Source organism: Podarcis erhardii (assembly GCF_964252035.2).
Source record: "Podarcis erhardii genome assembly, chromosome: 6".
NCBI classification, from domain to species: Eukaryota; Metazoa; Chordata; class Lepidosauria; order Squamata; family Lacertidae; genus Podarcis; species Podarcis erhardii.
This window is the reverse complement of record NC_138510.1, coordinates 5,605,509-5,622,066: the sequence shown is the minus strand read 5'-3', so window position 1 is coordinate 5,622,066 and position 16,558 is coordinate 5,605,509. Positions and strand designations below refer to the sequence as shown.

At 46.5% G+C, this 16,558-nt stretch overlaps 1 protein-coding gene across 1 annotated transcript in view; it reads left to right on the top strand.

Moving 5' to 3' along the window:
* Positions 1-11,548, top strand: part of HELZ2 (helicase with zinc finger 2) — a gene marked incomplete at its 3' end in the record, with an annotated part of 44,075 nt that extends 32,527 nt beyond the window's left edge. The window contains exons 13-20 of the mRNA XM_081867425.1: positions 1,074-1,218; positions 2,240-2,356; positions 3,808-4,003; positions 5,089-5,223; positions 7,003-7,224; positions 8,380-8,536; positions 10,651-10,818; positions 11,424-11,548. Of these exons, the coding sequence (XP_081723551.1) occupies positions 1,074-1,218; positions 2,240-2,356; positions 3,808-4,003; positions 5,089-5,223; positions 7,003-7,224; positions 8,380-8,536; positions 10,651-10,818; positions 11,424-11,548 (1,265 nt within the window). The remainder of the gene's footprint in view (positions 1-1,073; positions 1,219-2,239; positions 2,357-3,807; positions 4,004-5,088; positions 5,224-7,002; positions 7,225-8,379; positions 8,537-10,650; positions 10,819-11,423) is intronic.
* Between the last annotated feature and the right edge of the window lie 5,010 nt (positions 11,549-16,558).

Genomic DNA, 16,558 nt, shown 5'->3' with positions numbered 1-16,558 from the left:
GGTGAGGTGGAACTTCTTGAAGAGTGTCGACTCGATAGTCAATCCCAAATAAACGTTATCGAACAAGCAGGGAATAGCAAAAAGAAAGAAAAAAGTGTTTAAAACAAATAATGCGAAGTTTAATAAACTTGGATTGTTGTTTTTAATAATAATAGGTCCCGCTGAGACTCAAAAGGGGCTTACACAACTTCAAACAATACAGATAAAATACAATAAGCCAAAAACAAATAAAAGAGAATCATTAAAAAATTATTAAACTGTAATAAAATAAAAACATTTAAAAGCAAATCTATTAAGTTACAGATAATAGAAACAATAAAAACGGCAGAGCACTGTTAAAAGGAGATTCCTTAAAACTACAATCTTCACCTGCCAGCAGAAAGACAGCAAGGAGGGAGATTCCTTTAAAAAATTGTCTGGTGTCCGCTCTGCATAAGACACACTCCCTGAACTCCAGGGTGGAGCAGTAGTTTGCTGCCTGTCCTGCTCCTAATAATAACAATATGTACAACCTGTGTACAATGAAATTAACCCTCTGCCCTAAATGGATCCCAACTCCTCAGTCAAGCCAGCCTTCTGGTTTTCCTGCAACAGTAAGCTGGCTATCAACTTCCCATGACTCTTCCCCACCTCCTCCAACACAGGCAGAGCAATCCTCAGTATAAGAAGCTGCCAGGATTTATAGTGACTTAAATTCAGCCCAATTTAGTAGCACCAGCTGAGCCAGCAAAGCTATGCCTGAGCCAGGTTGAGGGAGGTATACAGGTATTTCCCTGATGGAGCTGGAATGAGGGACTTGTGCTAATGTAGCCCTGGCTGGGCCCCAGTTTATCCCCAACAGCTCCACCAATTCCCAACACTCTCATGCTGGTGGGTTTGGACTGCACTGTTGGAATGTTTGTGAATATTCCGCGGCTTCGTAGCAAATTGTACAGGCAGGGCCTCTCAACTGACAGCCGAGTTTAATTTGTTGCATAGGAACAGCCTAGTGTCTGTAGCATCTTAAGCTTTGGGTCGCTTTTAATAGGCCGCAGAGTTCATTTTTCAGCCTAGCTGTTTTGCTGCCTCTGCAGAGATGCTGTTGAAGATGAAGAATTCTCCGAGGCCCTTGAGGGTGTATGGAGAAACTATAGAGACCATGGACTTCCCCTATCCAGGAAGCAGCCTACATGTGTCCCGGAAATCCCAGCGGGACGCGAAATCCAAGCCGGAGATCAGGTTCGAACTTCAATTTCTTCACACAATCAGATATGTAGACATTTTTCTAACAGTGCTTAAAGTTAAACCTGCTTATTTATACGATTTGATACAGCTGAATGTTGTTTCTTTTCTAGTGGGAATAATATATATATAAAACAGATGGTATACCAAACCATAGTTTGATGCTACAAGGATAATCCTGGATGCAATATTTGGCTTGTGCACTTCCCCTTTTCTTTTCCTTAGCCCTGTGTTGAATTAGTTCCTTCCTGGTTTCTGGCAAACCATGGTTTCCCATTGCGTCTGAAGAGACAAACTCTGGTTTGTGTGTGCCTACCCTGAAACCTAGGATTGCAACTGCAATTTGAAGTTGGTTTGATGCAGCAAGCCCAAACAATAGTCTGCAGATCTGGATGTTGTGGCAAACTATACTTTGGTGCAAACCAGGAAGAAGCCAAGGAAACAAAGAACATTGGGTGGGGAAGAGAGAGGGGGGCATGGAAAGAGAGTGTTGCATATGAGCCCAATATTCCTTCCAGACTTGTGGATAAATAATATTGAGTTGATTTGCAGTGTAACCCTTCACATGTTCATTTGGAAACAAGTTCTACCAAGTTTTCTGGGGCTTTCTCCCATGTGCGTGTGCTAGGATTGCAGCCTCTGCATTTTTACAGATCAAATTAAAGCAAATGACATTTTAGCAAAGGTAAATGGAGGTGCTTTTTGAGAAGTGGGTTGGAGGAAACTTAATGAGCCCAAGCTCCCAACGTCTTACAGGCAATGGACCTCTTCATATATCTTTCCATTTTGTCTAGCAGCAACACATCAGAATCCAAAACGGCTCTAAACAAAATGAAAAGGGAGCCTGAATTCTCAGTTTTGTCAATAAAACGGTCCTGTTGATTGACTAAAGCTTTAATTGAGTGATTAAATGATCTTAAAGCCTGTAGCCCTAGTAACTTCGAATGATTTGGGAGAAAGCTTATTGCTTGTGCATTGTGTTTAATCTTTAACTAAAAAGGTCATACTTTCTGCACAGGGACATAACTCTACACTACGTGATCCGTTGTCCACCGAACCCTTTTGCGAGACAAATCTGTGAATTCGATGCACGTGTGAACAGAGGAGAGGAGATAACAGAGGATGAAATTAACGAGTGAGTGCAGTACAGATCTAGTTTTCTGCCAAACCTTCGATGGAGAAACCTTTTATCTTATTACTGCTTTGATTTGCATTCTGAGATTTCAGAATCAGTCTTTCAGACAGTCCTTTGGTGATAGGCAGTCTCATGGGCCCAGTTCAAATGTAATGGTAAAAATGGTATGTGAATGAGCCCTGGGGGCCTTGCACCCTCCTGGCTCCCTTTCTAATGTGTGTCAGAATAGGAGATTGAAAGCTCCTGCTTTTGATTTGTAACAAACCACAGTAGCCTGTGATGTCTTCACTCGGAGAAGTACAGTTTGCTTGAACTATGGTTTGCTTGAACTGTGGTTAGAGAACAAGCCAGGTTATTAAACCTCGGTTTGATTCTGGTTTGTTCTCACTAACCAGTTTCAGCAAACCACCATTTCCCAAGCATGGACATTACAAAGAACTGTGGTCCTGTGGGAAAGCAGGATAATGGACTAGATCAGGGGTCGGCAAGTTTGATCTTGCCTGGGCCGGATTGGTCCTGCGGAGATCTCTCTGTGGGCTGGACTTTCAGCGTCTGTGCGTGCACACCCGCGAAAGCAAGTCCCTGCACTGTGCTGCACCAGTTTAGCGCAGCATGCGAGCGGGCTTCTCAGTTGGGGGGCGGCTCGTCGGCCAGTCAAACGACCTCTGCAAGCTGCTTCCGGCCCATGGGCCTTAGGTTGGTGACCCCTGGGCTAGATGGACTTTGGTGTAATTCAACGGGATTCTTAAGTTGCTCTCAGCTGACTATGATGAAGTCCCCTGAGTCTTCATTTTCTTTCAAAAACGTCAAACTTTTTAAAACCCTCAAGAGGTACAGGAAAGGTTCTGACGCTTAGTTTGCTGAAGTCTCAGAGAGGAAATGGCACACCAGGCTGGATTTTATGGGGGTTTGGATTTGGGGACCTCATTTTGTTCAGCCTCTCCGCACCCCTGGTTCATATGTTCAAAATTCCACTATTGGACGGGGCCTGTTGCTACAGCCTCATAAAAAAAATAATACGTGAACCAGCAGCTGCTTATCTGTGGCTTGCCTCAGTCAAAAATATACTCCCATTCCCACAAACATGGTGGCCTTGTATTTTGGTGACGTAACATATTACTTCACCAAGGCTGTTTAGGGCTTTAAAGGTCAGCACCAACACTCCTCGGAAACGTACTGGGAGCCAATGCAGGTCTTTCAGGACCGGTGTTTATATGGTCCCAGCAGCCACTTCCAGTCACCAGTCTAGAAAAAGTTGGGCAAGATGGTCAAAATGAGCGGAATCAGTTATGAGAGGTTTTCGGGGTAGGGGAAGCTAGACTGCCAGAGTGCAGAATTGTATTACTATTACCATTTATTAATGGATTTAAAGGGGATGTAGAGGCTTCTGCCTCCCTGTAAGGTTTTGGGTCATGTCAAGGTACTGAGCTGTCTCCATTGCGGTCTTGCAGTTATAAGCAGTTGCTAACCAAAGCCCGGTCGCATGAGCTGAAGCGCCACGACGTCATCCTGTGCACATGCACCACTGCCTCTGCCGCATCCCTGATTGACCACCTGCAGGTGAAGCAGGTGCTGATTGACGAGTGCGCCATGTCCACCGAGCCAGAGACCCTCATCCCCTTGGTGAGCTACAAGAAGATGGAGAAGGTGAGCCGGCCGCTTGCGATTACAGCCACGGCGGTTATGCTGATGGCTCGTTTATTTAGATATCCCTCAACGCCCAGACGGGTTCCTGTTTTATTTCATGAGGTTGCTCCCAGCGTCCCCTGTAGATTGCTGCTGGACTGCAGCTCCTGCAACTGATTACTGACCAGGCTGCTTGGGAGTTGGTGGGAGTTGGAGTCCAGCAGAATTGGGGGGGGGGGGAGAGGGCACGGGCGGCATGCTGCCAACCGCCAATTTATTTACTCATTCATTTCTTCAATTTATTAAACTTGTCACCCAAAGGTATCCAAGTGGCTTTCAGCAAATAAAAAGGCACAATACATAATACGACGGGGAGGGAATCATATAATACAGGGGTCCTCAATTGGTGGTCTGCAGACCACAGGGATCCATGACACATACAGTCATACCTCAGGTTGAATTTGTTTCAGGTTGAACATTTTCGGGTTGTGCTCCATGGCGACCCGGAAGTAAAGGAACATGTTACTTCTGGGTTTCGCTGCTTGCGCATGCGCAGACGTTCAAAATGACGTCATGCGCAGAAGTGGCGAATCGTGACCTGCACACATGCAGACGTGGGTTGTGTTCGCTTCAGAATGCGAACGGGGCTCTGAAACGGATCCCATTCATATCCAGAGGTACCACTATACCTGTCTATTGTCCGAAACTTCCTGTTTTGGGGGGCTGTGAGATCTCAGCACCCAAAAATGTGTGTTTTAGGGCTCTGTGCTCTCTTGTGGTTCACGTGACTCGCACGGGCCAGTTTTGTGCTGGGACATGTTGGAGGGAATTATTATTATTATTATTAATAGAATTTATATATAATCCATTTTCACATAACTCCATGGCGGGGGGATGACCCCATAGCAGCCATATAAATAGTAACGAACAACATTAGCAGCACTCAAATAATAAACAAAGCGATACTCTGGCTCACTAACAAAACCTCAACCTCCCCCCTAGTCCAAAAACCATTCACATCACACCAATAAGTTTCGTCCGCTTTGCAGCTGACCCGGTTGCTCCTCCTCAGCATTGCGGGCATCACCACAATTATTTCCTTCTAGGTGGTCCTACTGGGGGATCATAAGCAGCTGAGACCCGTGGTCCACAATGACTTCTGCAAGACCCTTGGGATGGAGACATCGCTCTTTGAACGCTACAAAGACTGGGCTTTAATGCTGGATATCCAGTACCGCATGGTAAGGGACACAGCTGCTTGTTGCGAAGTTGAGGCGAGGCTGGCAAAACATGGCGTGCCGCCTCCTGAGTTCTTTGGAGGAAAGCAGGAATTGCAGAAGGATGCACAATAGTTTGTTCACCTGTTCTGCCTTTTGTTTCCTGCTGGATCTGTCCCCCTTGTGCTGGTTTATTGGGGGATACTGTGCTAGATCATTGGTGTGGGTTATTTTGTTTGTTTTAATCTGTTTCTCACATTATCTCCAATATGGTTCTTTATTCTGCATGAGCTTTAGTGCTGATAGCTGCCCTGGGCACATTTTTTTTGGGGGGGGGGGAAGGCAGGTGAACACCAGTAAATACCATATTGGCCCGAATATAATAATAATATAATAATAATAATTTATTATTTGTACCCTGCCCATCTGGCTGGGTTTCCCCAGCCACTCTGGGTGGCTTCCAACAAAGACCAAAAATACACTAAAATGTCACACATTAAAAATTTCCCTGAAGATGTCTTCTGAATGTCTGGTAGTTGTTGTTCTCTTTGACATCAGGTGGGAGGGTGTTCCACAGGGCGGGCGCCACTACCAAGAAGGCCCTCTGCCTGGTTCCCTGTAGCTTTGCTTCTCGCAGTGAGGGAACCACCAGAAGGCCCTCGGAGCGGGACCTCAGTGTCTGGGCAGAACGATGGGGGTGGAGATGCTCCTTCAGGAATACTGGACTGAGGCCGTTTAGGGCTTTAAAGGTCAGCACTTTGAATTGTGCTCAGAAACGTACTGGGAGCCAATGTAGGTCTTTCAAGACCAGTGCTATGTGGTCTCGGCGGCCGCTCCCAGTCACCAGTCTAGCTGCCGCATTCTGGATTAATTGCAGTTTCCAGGTCACCTTCAAAGGTAGCTCCACATAGAGCGCATTGCAATAGTCCAAGCGGGAGATAACCAGAGCATGCACCACTCTGGCAAGACAGTCTGTGGGCAGGTAGGATCTCAGCCTGCGTACCAGATGGAGCTGATAAACAGCTGCCCTGGACACAGAATTAACCTGCACCTCCATGGACAACTGTGAGTCCAAAATGACTCCCAGGCTGCGCACCTGGTCCTGGTCCTTCAGGGGCACAGTTACCCCATTCAGGATCAGGGAGTCCTCCACACCACACTCCCCCCCCCCCAATTCTGATTGTGAAAAGTTAAAGTGCGGCTTATGTTCTCGACCTTACGCTGCTGGCAAAGCAATACGGCTCTGCCCCCCCCCCCCGAAGCAGCCTGGGAGTGCGGGGCAATGGCACCTAGCTTACCCACTACTCCCAAACCTCTGAATTTTAAAGGTGCGGCTTATTTGCGGGTGCGGCTTATATTTGGGCGAATACGGTAAATGAATTATTGCAGCCCTTTGCTACCACTCTCCCCAACATTTGGTATTCAGAGGTAGAATGCCACTATATATAGCAGTTCCATTTAGCAGTCATGGCTAAGAGATGCCCGGCATTGTGGAAAGGGCAGGTTCCATGTTGGGATCCTCAGGAGAGAGCTTGGAAATAAAACTACTGATGCCTTTATACAAGCCTGGTAAATCTACACTGGACTTTCCCACATAATACTTTTAATTGTTCCTTTAACTGTACTGGTGGTTATGTGTGTGCGTGTTTCCCCCCAACATGCTTGTTTTACGATGTGGATATTTTATAACTGATTTTTAGACTTGTAAACTGCTTAGAAGCCATTTTGGCACATAAGCGGTTTATAAATTTGCTGCTGCTGTTGTTACTAACAACAAATGCCTCCCTTTTTTCACCCCATCAGCACCAGGACATCTGCCAGTTCCCCTCCGAGGAGTTTTACAACAGGAGGCTAAAGACCTGTGCCAACTCTGCCCGCGGCCACAGCACCCTCTTCCACAAGGACAGGGCCGGCTGCTGCCCCATCGTCTTTGGCCACATAGAGGGGAGAGAGAAGAGTCTCGTGGTCTCCACAGAGGACGGCAATGAGAACTCTCGGGCCAACTTGGAAGAAGCGGAGCAAGTGGTGAGTAAGGAGTAAAGGTTTGGCTCCCTTCAGTTGCCCCTCGTGAGGAACGCACTGAGAGTAAACCCCAAGGGGGGGGGGAATCTACCCTCCCTTATGGGACATCTTTGGGAGAAGATAAGGCTAAGGAATAAACCCTGCACAGATCTGGAGTGAAGTCCCTAAGGTGGTTGGATGGCGCCTTGTCCGCCTCCTGCAGCCAAGCTGGTGCCAAACGTCTTGCTCTGCTTTCCTTTGGACCCCATCAGCCAGGCTGAGAAGGGGGGGTCTTGTTATCTGGGCAGCCTAGGACCTCCAGACAAACTGCCCAGCCTTGCACCCCAGGGAGGTATCCTTGGTGCTGCCAATTGCAGCAAAAATAGCACGGAAGGCGGCAGTTACAAGTTACCTTCCTCTACAGCCACAGCAGGTGCTGTGATTCTCCAGCGGTTTGACTGCACCTTTCAATGCCAACATCTATCCGCCATCCAGCAGTTATTAATACCGTGGTGCCTTGGTTTACAAACTTAATCCATTCCGGAAGTCCGTTCTTAAACCGAAACCATTCTTAAACTGAGGTGCGCTTTCCCTAATGAGGTCTCCCGCCACCAGTGCCCTTCCACTGTTCAGATTCCATTCTTAGACCAAGGTTAAAGTTTGCAAACTGGGACACTGCTTCTGGTTTTGCGGAGTTCTTAAACCGAATCGTTCATAAACAGGGCTGTTCTTAAACCGAGGTACCACTGTATTATTTGCTGTATTTATACAGGTCGTCTAGTAACATGCTATTTCTGTGACTCACAAGAAATAAGATATTAAAATAGAAGAACCAAAGAAGTATATACCAGCATAAACCCTTTTGACTCATTTTTATTTTCATCAAGTTCCTTGTACAGAGTATTACAATTAGCCAGTATATAAGCTGTCAAAATAAATGAATAAAAATAAAGTGAGCTTTGGGATAGCTTTGCAGGGGCAACCAGATGTTGATGGACTTGCATTGCCTATCAACCCTAGTCAGCAGTCAGGGATGATGGGCTTTGTAGTCCCAACATCATCTGGAGAGCCAGCCCTAAATTGGAGACTCCATCTGCCCGGTGCATCTTGGGTTCTGTTTCTGAGTCACGCTACTGTGGGTGAAATAAACAAAGATGCTGTCTTTTCGCTGCCTTTCAGGTGAGGATAGCAAAGCAGCTGACACTCGACAGAACCACCAAGCCTGCCGAGATTGCCATCCTGACTCCTTACAATGCTCAGGTGGTCGAAATCAAGAAACTTCTTCTCCAGGCAGGCCTGCGAGATGTCACCGTTTGCACCATCATGAAAAGCCAAGGTAAGTCTCACCCGTGTGACACGGGGCGCTGCGTTTTAGCCAGCATGACCTGCCGGGCGTTGATGGCCTTCCCGCAGTGCAGAGTTAACTGTGTAACTCTCTGACACAGGAAGCAGCAATGGCCACTAGCCTAGGTAGCTTTCAAAGAGGATTAGACAAATTCAACTAGCCGTGATGACTGTTGGAGGCAGCAATACTTATTAATACCAGTTTCTGGAAACCACAGAAGGGGAGAGAGGGCTCTTGTGCTTAGGTTCTGCTTGCAGGTTTCGCACAAGCATCTGGTTGTCCGCTGTGTGAACAGGATGCTGAGCTAAAAGGGCCTTTGGCCTGGCCCAGTAGGCTCTTACGACCTGAAAAGCAGCTGCCCTGCACTGGAAAAAAACATCCTGTGTCTGCACACAAGCGTTTATAATTACCCCTACGGCTAATCTTCCCTGCTTTTCGCACTCCCAACTGCCAGCTGTGCGAGCAGTGCAAAGGAACGAAGTTTGTAACTTCCGTTTGCTGCAGCAAGGAACTGCTCTTGATAAGGTGAAGTGCACCGCACTTGGGGGGTATCTTTTTCTGATAGCGCAAGGAAAAGGGAAGAGCTGGAAAGTGTTGGTGTTGACCTTTAAAGCCCTAAATGGCCTCAGTCCAGTATTCTGGAGGAGCGTCTCCACCCCCATCGTTCTGCCCGGACACTGAGGTCCAGCGCCGAGGGACTTCTGGCAGTTCCCTCATTGTGAGAAGCAAAGCTACAGGGAACCAGGCAGAGGGCCTTCTTGGTAGTGGCGCCCGCCCTGTGGAACGCCCTCCCATCAGATGTCAAAGAGATAAACAACTACCTGACATTTAGAAGACATCTGAAGGCAGCCCTCATAGAATCATAGAATCATAGAGTTGGAATAGGCCACAAGGGCCATCGAATCCAACCCCCTGCCAAGCAGGAAACACCATCAGAGCACTCCTGACATATGGTCGTCAAGCCTCTGCTTAAAGACCTCCAAAGAAGGAGACTCCACCACACTCCTTGGCAGCAAATTCCACTGTCGAACAGCTCTCACTGTCAGGAAGTTCCTCCTAATGTTTAGGTGGAATCTTTTTTTCTTGTAGTTTGGAACCATTGCTCTGTGTCCGCTTCTCTGGAGCAGCAGAAAACAACCTTTCTCCCTCCTCTATGTGACATCCTTTTATATATTTGAACATGGCTATCATATCACCCCTTAACCTCCTCTTCTCCAGGCTTCTTCTTTAGGGAAGTTTTTAACGTGTGACATTTTAATGTATTTTTAATGTATTTTTAATCTTTCTTGGAAGCCGCCCAGAGTGGCTGGGGAAACACAGCCAGATGGGCGGGGTACAAATAATTTATTATTATTATTATTATTATTATTATTATTATTATTATTATCATCATCATGCTTGCTGGAGGACGGGTCATGTGCTGTGGCAAGCAGAACTGTGGATGAAAAGTCATTGGCCCAGAGTCATCCACCCCATGCTAGTGAGTTAGGGGTATTCAGTACGCCTCTGAATTCAGTACTCAGGGGTATCTGGTGTCAGAACTTTCGCACGACTGAGCTACTCCTCCGGCTGAGTCCTCCGACGGTGATTAGCGACCTAAGCCTTTGATGAGGCTCCAAGCACGTTCCCATTACGCAGAGTATACAATCATAGCAGGACGAGAAATATTAGCTACATTCCTAAGAGTTTTATTTCTAACTACGCAGACAGAAAAGAAATAGACATCCTCTCTCTGTGAAAACGGAGAGGCAACTGGTACAAAGAAACGGGAAACCAGTAATATCAACATCCATCTCCTGTGAGACTTCCAACAGTCTGGAATCTCTGGAATGTAAACAGAGTCTTGTGACTCCAAGCACTGCACAGTGGCACAAACAGAAACCTAACATCCGTTCTCCTCTGAATACCAAGTGAACCACAAGTGAGGAAGATGCTGTTGCACTCATATGCGCTCCCCATAATGTGCACCTGCTTGGCCACTGAAAGACCAGGATGCTGGGCTAGAAGGCACTTTGGTCTGAACCTTGAGAGGGCTTTTCTTCTCGTGTTCCTACAAGGTTCATGGGTGGAGCAGGGCTAACCATGTTGCAATTTCTGGCCTCCAGGAAGCGAATGGAAGTACGTCCTTGTGTCCACCGTACGGTCTTGCTCCCGTTCCGAGGTCGACCGGAAGCCTACCAAAAGCTGGCAGAAGAAACACTTGGGTTTTGTGACCGACCCGAACCAGATCAACGTCTGCATCACTCGGGCGCAGGAAGGCCTCTGCATTATAGGTAGGTGACCTATATGCCCCACAGAGGACCTTAAGGTCCATAAATAGCAACACCCTAGAGGTCCCGGGCCCTAAGGAAGTTAGATTAGCTTCAACCAGAGCCAGGGCCTTTTCAACACTGGCTCCGGCCTGGTGGAACGCTCTGTCTCATGAGACCAGGGCCCTGCAGGATCTGATTTCTTTCCGCAGGGCCTGTAAAACAGTTGTTCCGCCTGGCCTTTGGCTTGGAGTCAATTTGATTCCCTTCCCCTCTTTCTTTTTCCGTTCTCCTCCTGTTGATGAGGCTGCTTTTTAATGTTGTATTTTAATCTTGTTTTTAAGTTGTATACATTCAACTTGTTTTTATTGTTTGTTAGCCGCCCTAAGCCTGGCCTTGGCCTGGGGAGGGTGGGGTATAAATAAAATTTATTATTATTATTAAAGGTACGTGGCTTAAGGGAAGCAGTGAGAGGTGGGCAAGTCCGTTTGCTGTGGAGCCTCGTTCTTGCTGGAAAAAATGCCTTCTTCAGAGAAGGTAGCTGCGAGGAGAGGGATGGACTGCTTTTCATTGTTGCTTAACTCTTCTCTCTTCCCCCCAACCTCCCCCCCCCCCGGCTTTGCTTTCAGGAAACTCTTACCTCCTGGAGAGCAACCCTTTGTGGCGTAGACTCCTCGAACACTACAGGAGCCGCAGATGCTTCACGGATGCCACTGAGATCCAGGTCATGAAGGTGCAGGCAATTCGCCGATGAGAACCCCTCTGCGTTTTTAAGGCACCTGTTTCGCAGGCGCCTTTTTAACAGACACGATAATTGCTGGCCGGAGGCAGAACCAGCGGCCTGTCTAGCTCATGGGAATAGCTCCTCAGAAGCTACTGTGTAAAGAACACGTCTCTGTGATGATATGCAAGGCCCTTCAGCCGGGAAGAAAGCACAACAAACGACCTCCAACCTTATTTTGGTGATTGCACTAGACTGTGGCCAGCACAGCACCGCATGGCTCAGGCAGCATGAGCTTGGGAGGTGCCTGGGTGGGCCTGACTCTGCCATGCTGCCTTCTCGTAAACCAAGGGACATGGGGGCTGCGTGAGTGGTGCTGTTGTGGAAGCTGGACTTCTCTAGATGGCACAACTTGCCACACACTGCTGTTTTCTGAAGGCATTCCTTTTGATTTTGAGAGAAGCTCTTAGAATGGGGGTGGGCAAAATGTTGGGTGGCTCTGTGGACAGTTTGGGATGTTCATCTTAGCTTTTTGCTTTGGGGTCCAAATGGATGCTGTAGAAAACCAAAAGGAGATCCAAAATGCAATGTTCAGGATCCTGCCAAAGGAAACAGCACCAACCAAGCTGCAATTGCCGCACCGATTCCTTGCTCAAAACGAGCAGACCAGCTTAGTGCATTTGGGGAAGAGAGACACCGCAACGTACAGAGGACCAAGCCCAAGTTAAGTTTTTGGTTTTTTAATAATGAGGCCATCACAGCCATTAAACCCAAATCGCTTACTCAAGGCGGCCTCTCTCCTGGAGAACTTTTTTGTACAAATGTTTTTAAAGTGGCCATTTTAAATTTTTTACTTGAAAAGTGTTTCTTCCTGGCAAGAATATAATGTATACTTTTTGTAGCTTGCTTTTTAAAAGTTGCACCTACTGTAGAACCGCAAACCCTGTGACGCTTTGTGCTTTTCGATCCATCAGCAATTCTGGACATGTAGTGCAAGTCTCCAGAAAATAACCTGGTGTGCCAAGAATGACCAGGTGTTGCAAAGTAGCTTTTTCTACACCCCCCCCCCATCGCCCACGATCTCTGTATGGGCCTTGATGTTGTCGTTTCCAATCCAGTGCCTGGTCAGGCTAGGATAACTGAATGTAGCTGCCCAGCTTTGCTGGGTACCGTCTCCCAATATTGCATGGCTTTGAGAACCTAGTTCAGCAGATCCGTGTGCGTTGCACTGTTTCCACACGGGTTGTGTGCCCTGCACCAGAGGAGAGGAGATAAGGTTTACCTTTTATCATTCCATTAAGTGCCTACCTTAAAACAGAAAGTCTGCATGAGGCTTGATGCACAGGGACCTTGATTCTCAAAATGAGTTGCCACTCAGCTTTTGCTGGACTCAGCTGTTCTGGCCTGCCCTCATCCAGCTCTGCAAAGCCCAAGGAGGTGAACTGAGCCGTGTTTGTAGTAATTTGCTGAAGCTAGACTACTTTTTCTTCAATAACGAAGGTTGTGGGGACTGTTTTTCTGTTCCGGCACCTCTCCACTGTCTTTATATTGTCGTGATGTATATATGGGGCTGCTTTTTAACAGCAGGTGTGGTGGGATGAGGGTCTTAGAATTCTGCAAGCAGCAAACCTAATTATTGTGCAAACCTTTGGAATCCCCTTTCTCTTAGCATGAGGGTTTCCCCTCTAGAAATGTTTACTTATTGTCAGGAGTCTTAATAGCAATAAAAAAAAAGGGGGGGGGAGAGACTCTTTTCCTCTTAGTTCTACCTCGATTGTTTTAAATGTGAATGTTTGAACTTTGTTAGTGCAAATGCAGCTTCGTGAATCACTTTGCTCTGGAACGGGAAGGAAGTTTTGGACAGGAGTGCTGATCTTATAATAACAGCAGCGGATGTATAAAGAAAGAGCAAGTCAATATACAGACATAATCGTATCCTGGCACTCACTCGCCCTTTCTTTGTGCAACGGTGATGGAAGCTTTTAAGCCAGCCTTGGAAATTAAAGCTGCCAGCCCATTTTCACTAGCCTTCATGCTTACTACATGGGTAGCAAGTGGCATAAAAAGAAAATAAGCTCCACATTTTATTACATAGAATAATAAAGCTTCCATTGCAGGCTACCCAGAGGGCGATCGTTACTCGCCACAGGTGACTAGGCATATGGCTGTTTACATTTTCATTTTAAGCTCTCCCACCTCTGTGCCCTGACTTGATATCTTTCCTGCCCACATGCTGTCTCCCTTCCACAATCTTGTGCTTTGGCAACTCTGGCCAACATGGCCAATGAGAGTTGCGGCCCCAAAGGTGGAGTTCTTGGGAAGGCAGTAAGATTGGTTGCTGTAACCCACAGGAAGGGAGAGGGCTCTTGTTTTCGAATCCTGCTTCTGGATTTCCCAAAGGTATCTGTTTGACCACTGTGAGAACAGGATACTGGACTAGATCGGCCATTGGCCTGATCCAGCAAGGCTGTTCTTATGGGAGACACCAGGTTGTGTTCTTTCTGCCCATTCTACATTAGCTACTCTGCTCCTGGCCAACTCTGTTCCTTTCTTCCACTTCCAACTTTGTGCCTTATACAGTAGCTGCTGCATACCTGGCAGAAATCTACAACCTGCACTGTTGGCTCCTTCCCGAACCACAATTGCCTCACCTTTCCCTCACCCTTCTGCTAGGCTAGCAAGCTGTTGACTCCCGCTTTCCCCTATCTGACCAATATCTTTATCCAGAGGGCACAAGCTAGGTTATAGCAAGGAAATACAAGGTAAAATCTTTGTTCCCCTGTAGCAGTGACCTCAGGTACCCATTCCTGCTGGAAGTCTGTAGTCGGGACCTTTTACAGTTCTACGTGGCTGTGTTTGGTGATTGTTGGAGAGGTACTGCTAGGCGCAAACCCCTGGGCTCTTCTACTACACATACTTGCTGAAACGAATGGGATGTAAGTGGACCTGTGCACAGGTCTGCATTGCAGCGGGTTGGACTAGATGACCCTCAGGGGTCCCTTCCAACTCCACAATTCTGTGATTCCAAGTCTGATTCATTTCAGTGGGGCTCGCGAAGGGGAACCTCCTCCTGGAGTCTATCGTGAGGAGCAAACGCTGCAGTAATTGGCTGCGTCCTAGCCTCAGCATCCAGCGACCGCAAGTGATCCAATTGCTTTTCGTCAGTAGAATTTTATCTTCAAATAGCTGCAACGTACGTGGCTTCAAGAAAATGTTCAACACTGAGTATTTTTTTTAAGTATTTAGAGGTTTGTGCCGTGTGTCGTCCCAATACATTTCTACTTAAGACAATCAGTATAAATGCAGAGGCAATTTGAAAACAAAACAAAAAACTTAGTGCAATAATGTCGTTTAAACACAAATGAAGTGCACGGTTCAGCCCTGCCCCACTAATGAACTGAGCAGGGCCTAGCTCTTGCACAGCCCCCATGCATTTCATGAGTTTCCAGCTGAATGAGTTTCCAACGCATGAAATGTTGCTTTTCTGTGAAATGGACTGAAAGACAGATGAGCCGTAACCATAGAATCAGGATTGTAAGCGTTGGAAGAGACCCAAAGGGTCACTAGCCCAACGCCCTGAAATACAGGAACCAAGTTACACGCTGTTTTTATACATATACTGCTATCTTTACTTGTTGGTTTTGATTGTATCTGTTGGATTCCATTTTTAGGATGCACTGTAATTTTTTTTTTTTTTTTAAAAACTGGATTTGCATGTACAATTTCTTAAGCACCCTTTTTGAGGGCCTGAAATTAAGTTTAATAGATTTGAAGCTTTAATGTCTATAAATTATGGCTCCTTGTACTATTTTTTTGTTTTTTGTTTCAATTTACAGGCTGATTAAAATATTTCTGTGATGTTTATATGAACCTTAACATTTTCAATGATGCTGATTGTATTATGCGAAATAAAACTTTTCTGAATTCTGATTGGGGTGATGAATTATTTGGTGTGTGTGTGTGTGTTTTAGAGGAGTCCTCCCCAGCAAACTCCGGAGAGCTGAGAGACTGAACCTGAGACCTTCCTTATACAAAGGTAGGAGCATTCTCTCTACCTCTGAGTTATGGCCCCCTCACTTGAGGGATCACATTTTTTAAAAAATGCTCCCAACTAAATAAACCCCCACAAGGTGAAAGCTAATGGTTGTCCCACCTCTAAAAGGGTATTTGTTGTTGTTGTTTAGTGAGCACTCAGGGCTGATTTCCTTCAGAATGGAGAGGTTTGATCTTCTTGCAGTCCATGGGACTCTCAAGAGTCTCCTCCAGCACCATAATTCAAAAGCATCAAAGGGTATTGCAGTTGGAAAAGGTTCAAAAAACAGCAACGAAAATAATCCAAGGGGTGGAGCAACTCCCTTATGAGGAAAAACTGCAGCTTTTGGGGAAATTTTTTAGTTTAGAGAAAAGGTAAGTAAGAGAGAACGTGACACAAGTCTGTCTATAAAATCATGCATGGAGCAGAGAAAGTAAAATTAGAATTCACGGGCATCCAATGATACTGAATGTTGGAAGAACCAGGATAAAAGAATACTTCTTTACAAAGTTCATAGTTAAACTATGGAACTCTGCTCCAAGCTATGGAATTTATGCCTTTAGAACACACAGGCTTATTTAATTGTTAATCGACAGACAACTACATAAGAGCCCCACAATACAATAGATATTTGTGACTGGGTTTTGGGAGCTCTTGTACATGTCAAGAACATGAGCCTGCTGGATCCGGCCATTGGGCATCTAGTCCAGCATCCAACCTGATGCCCGAGGGAAGCCTGCAAGCTGGGCATGCACTTTGCCCACTTGGGATTCAGAAGCATAATGGATGGATGGAGGGCATAGCCTTTGATAGCTTTGCCTCCCTGGATGTTTGTGAAAAGCAGCTGGACTGGGGCATGTGGACTGGGACTATGGCCCTGGGGGAGGATGAGAGAATCCCTCCCACCATATTCCCAGTGATCCCCTTGTCCCCCAAACTGCTGTTGGCCCATACAATTATGAGCATCTTCAGCAGCAAAATGATGCTGGGTGAAAGGGCTGATCTCCCTC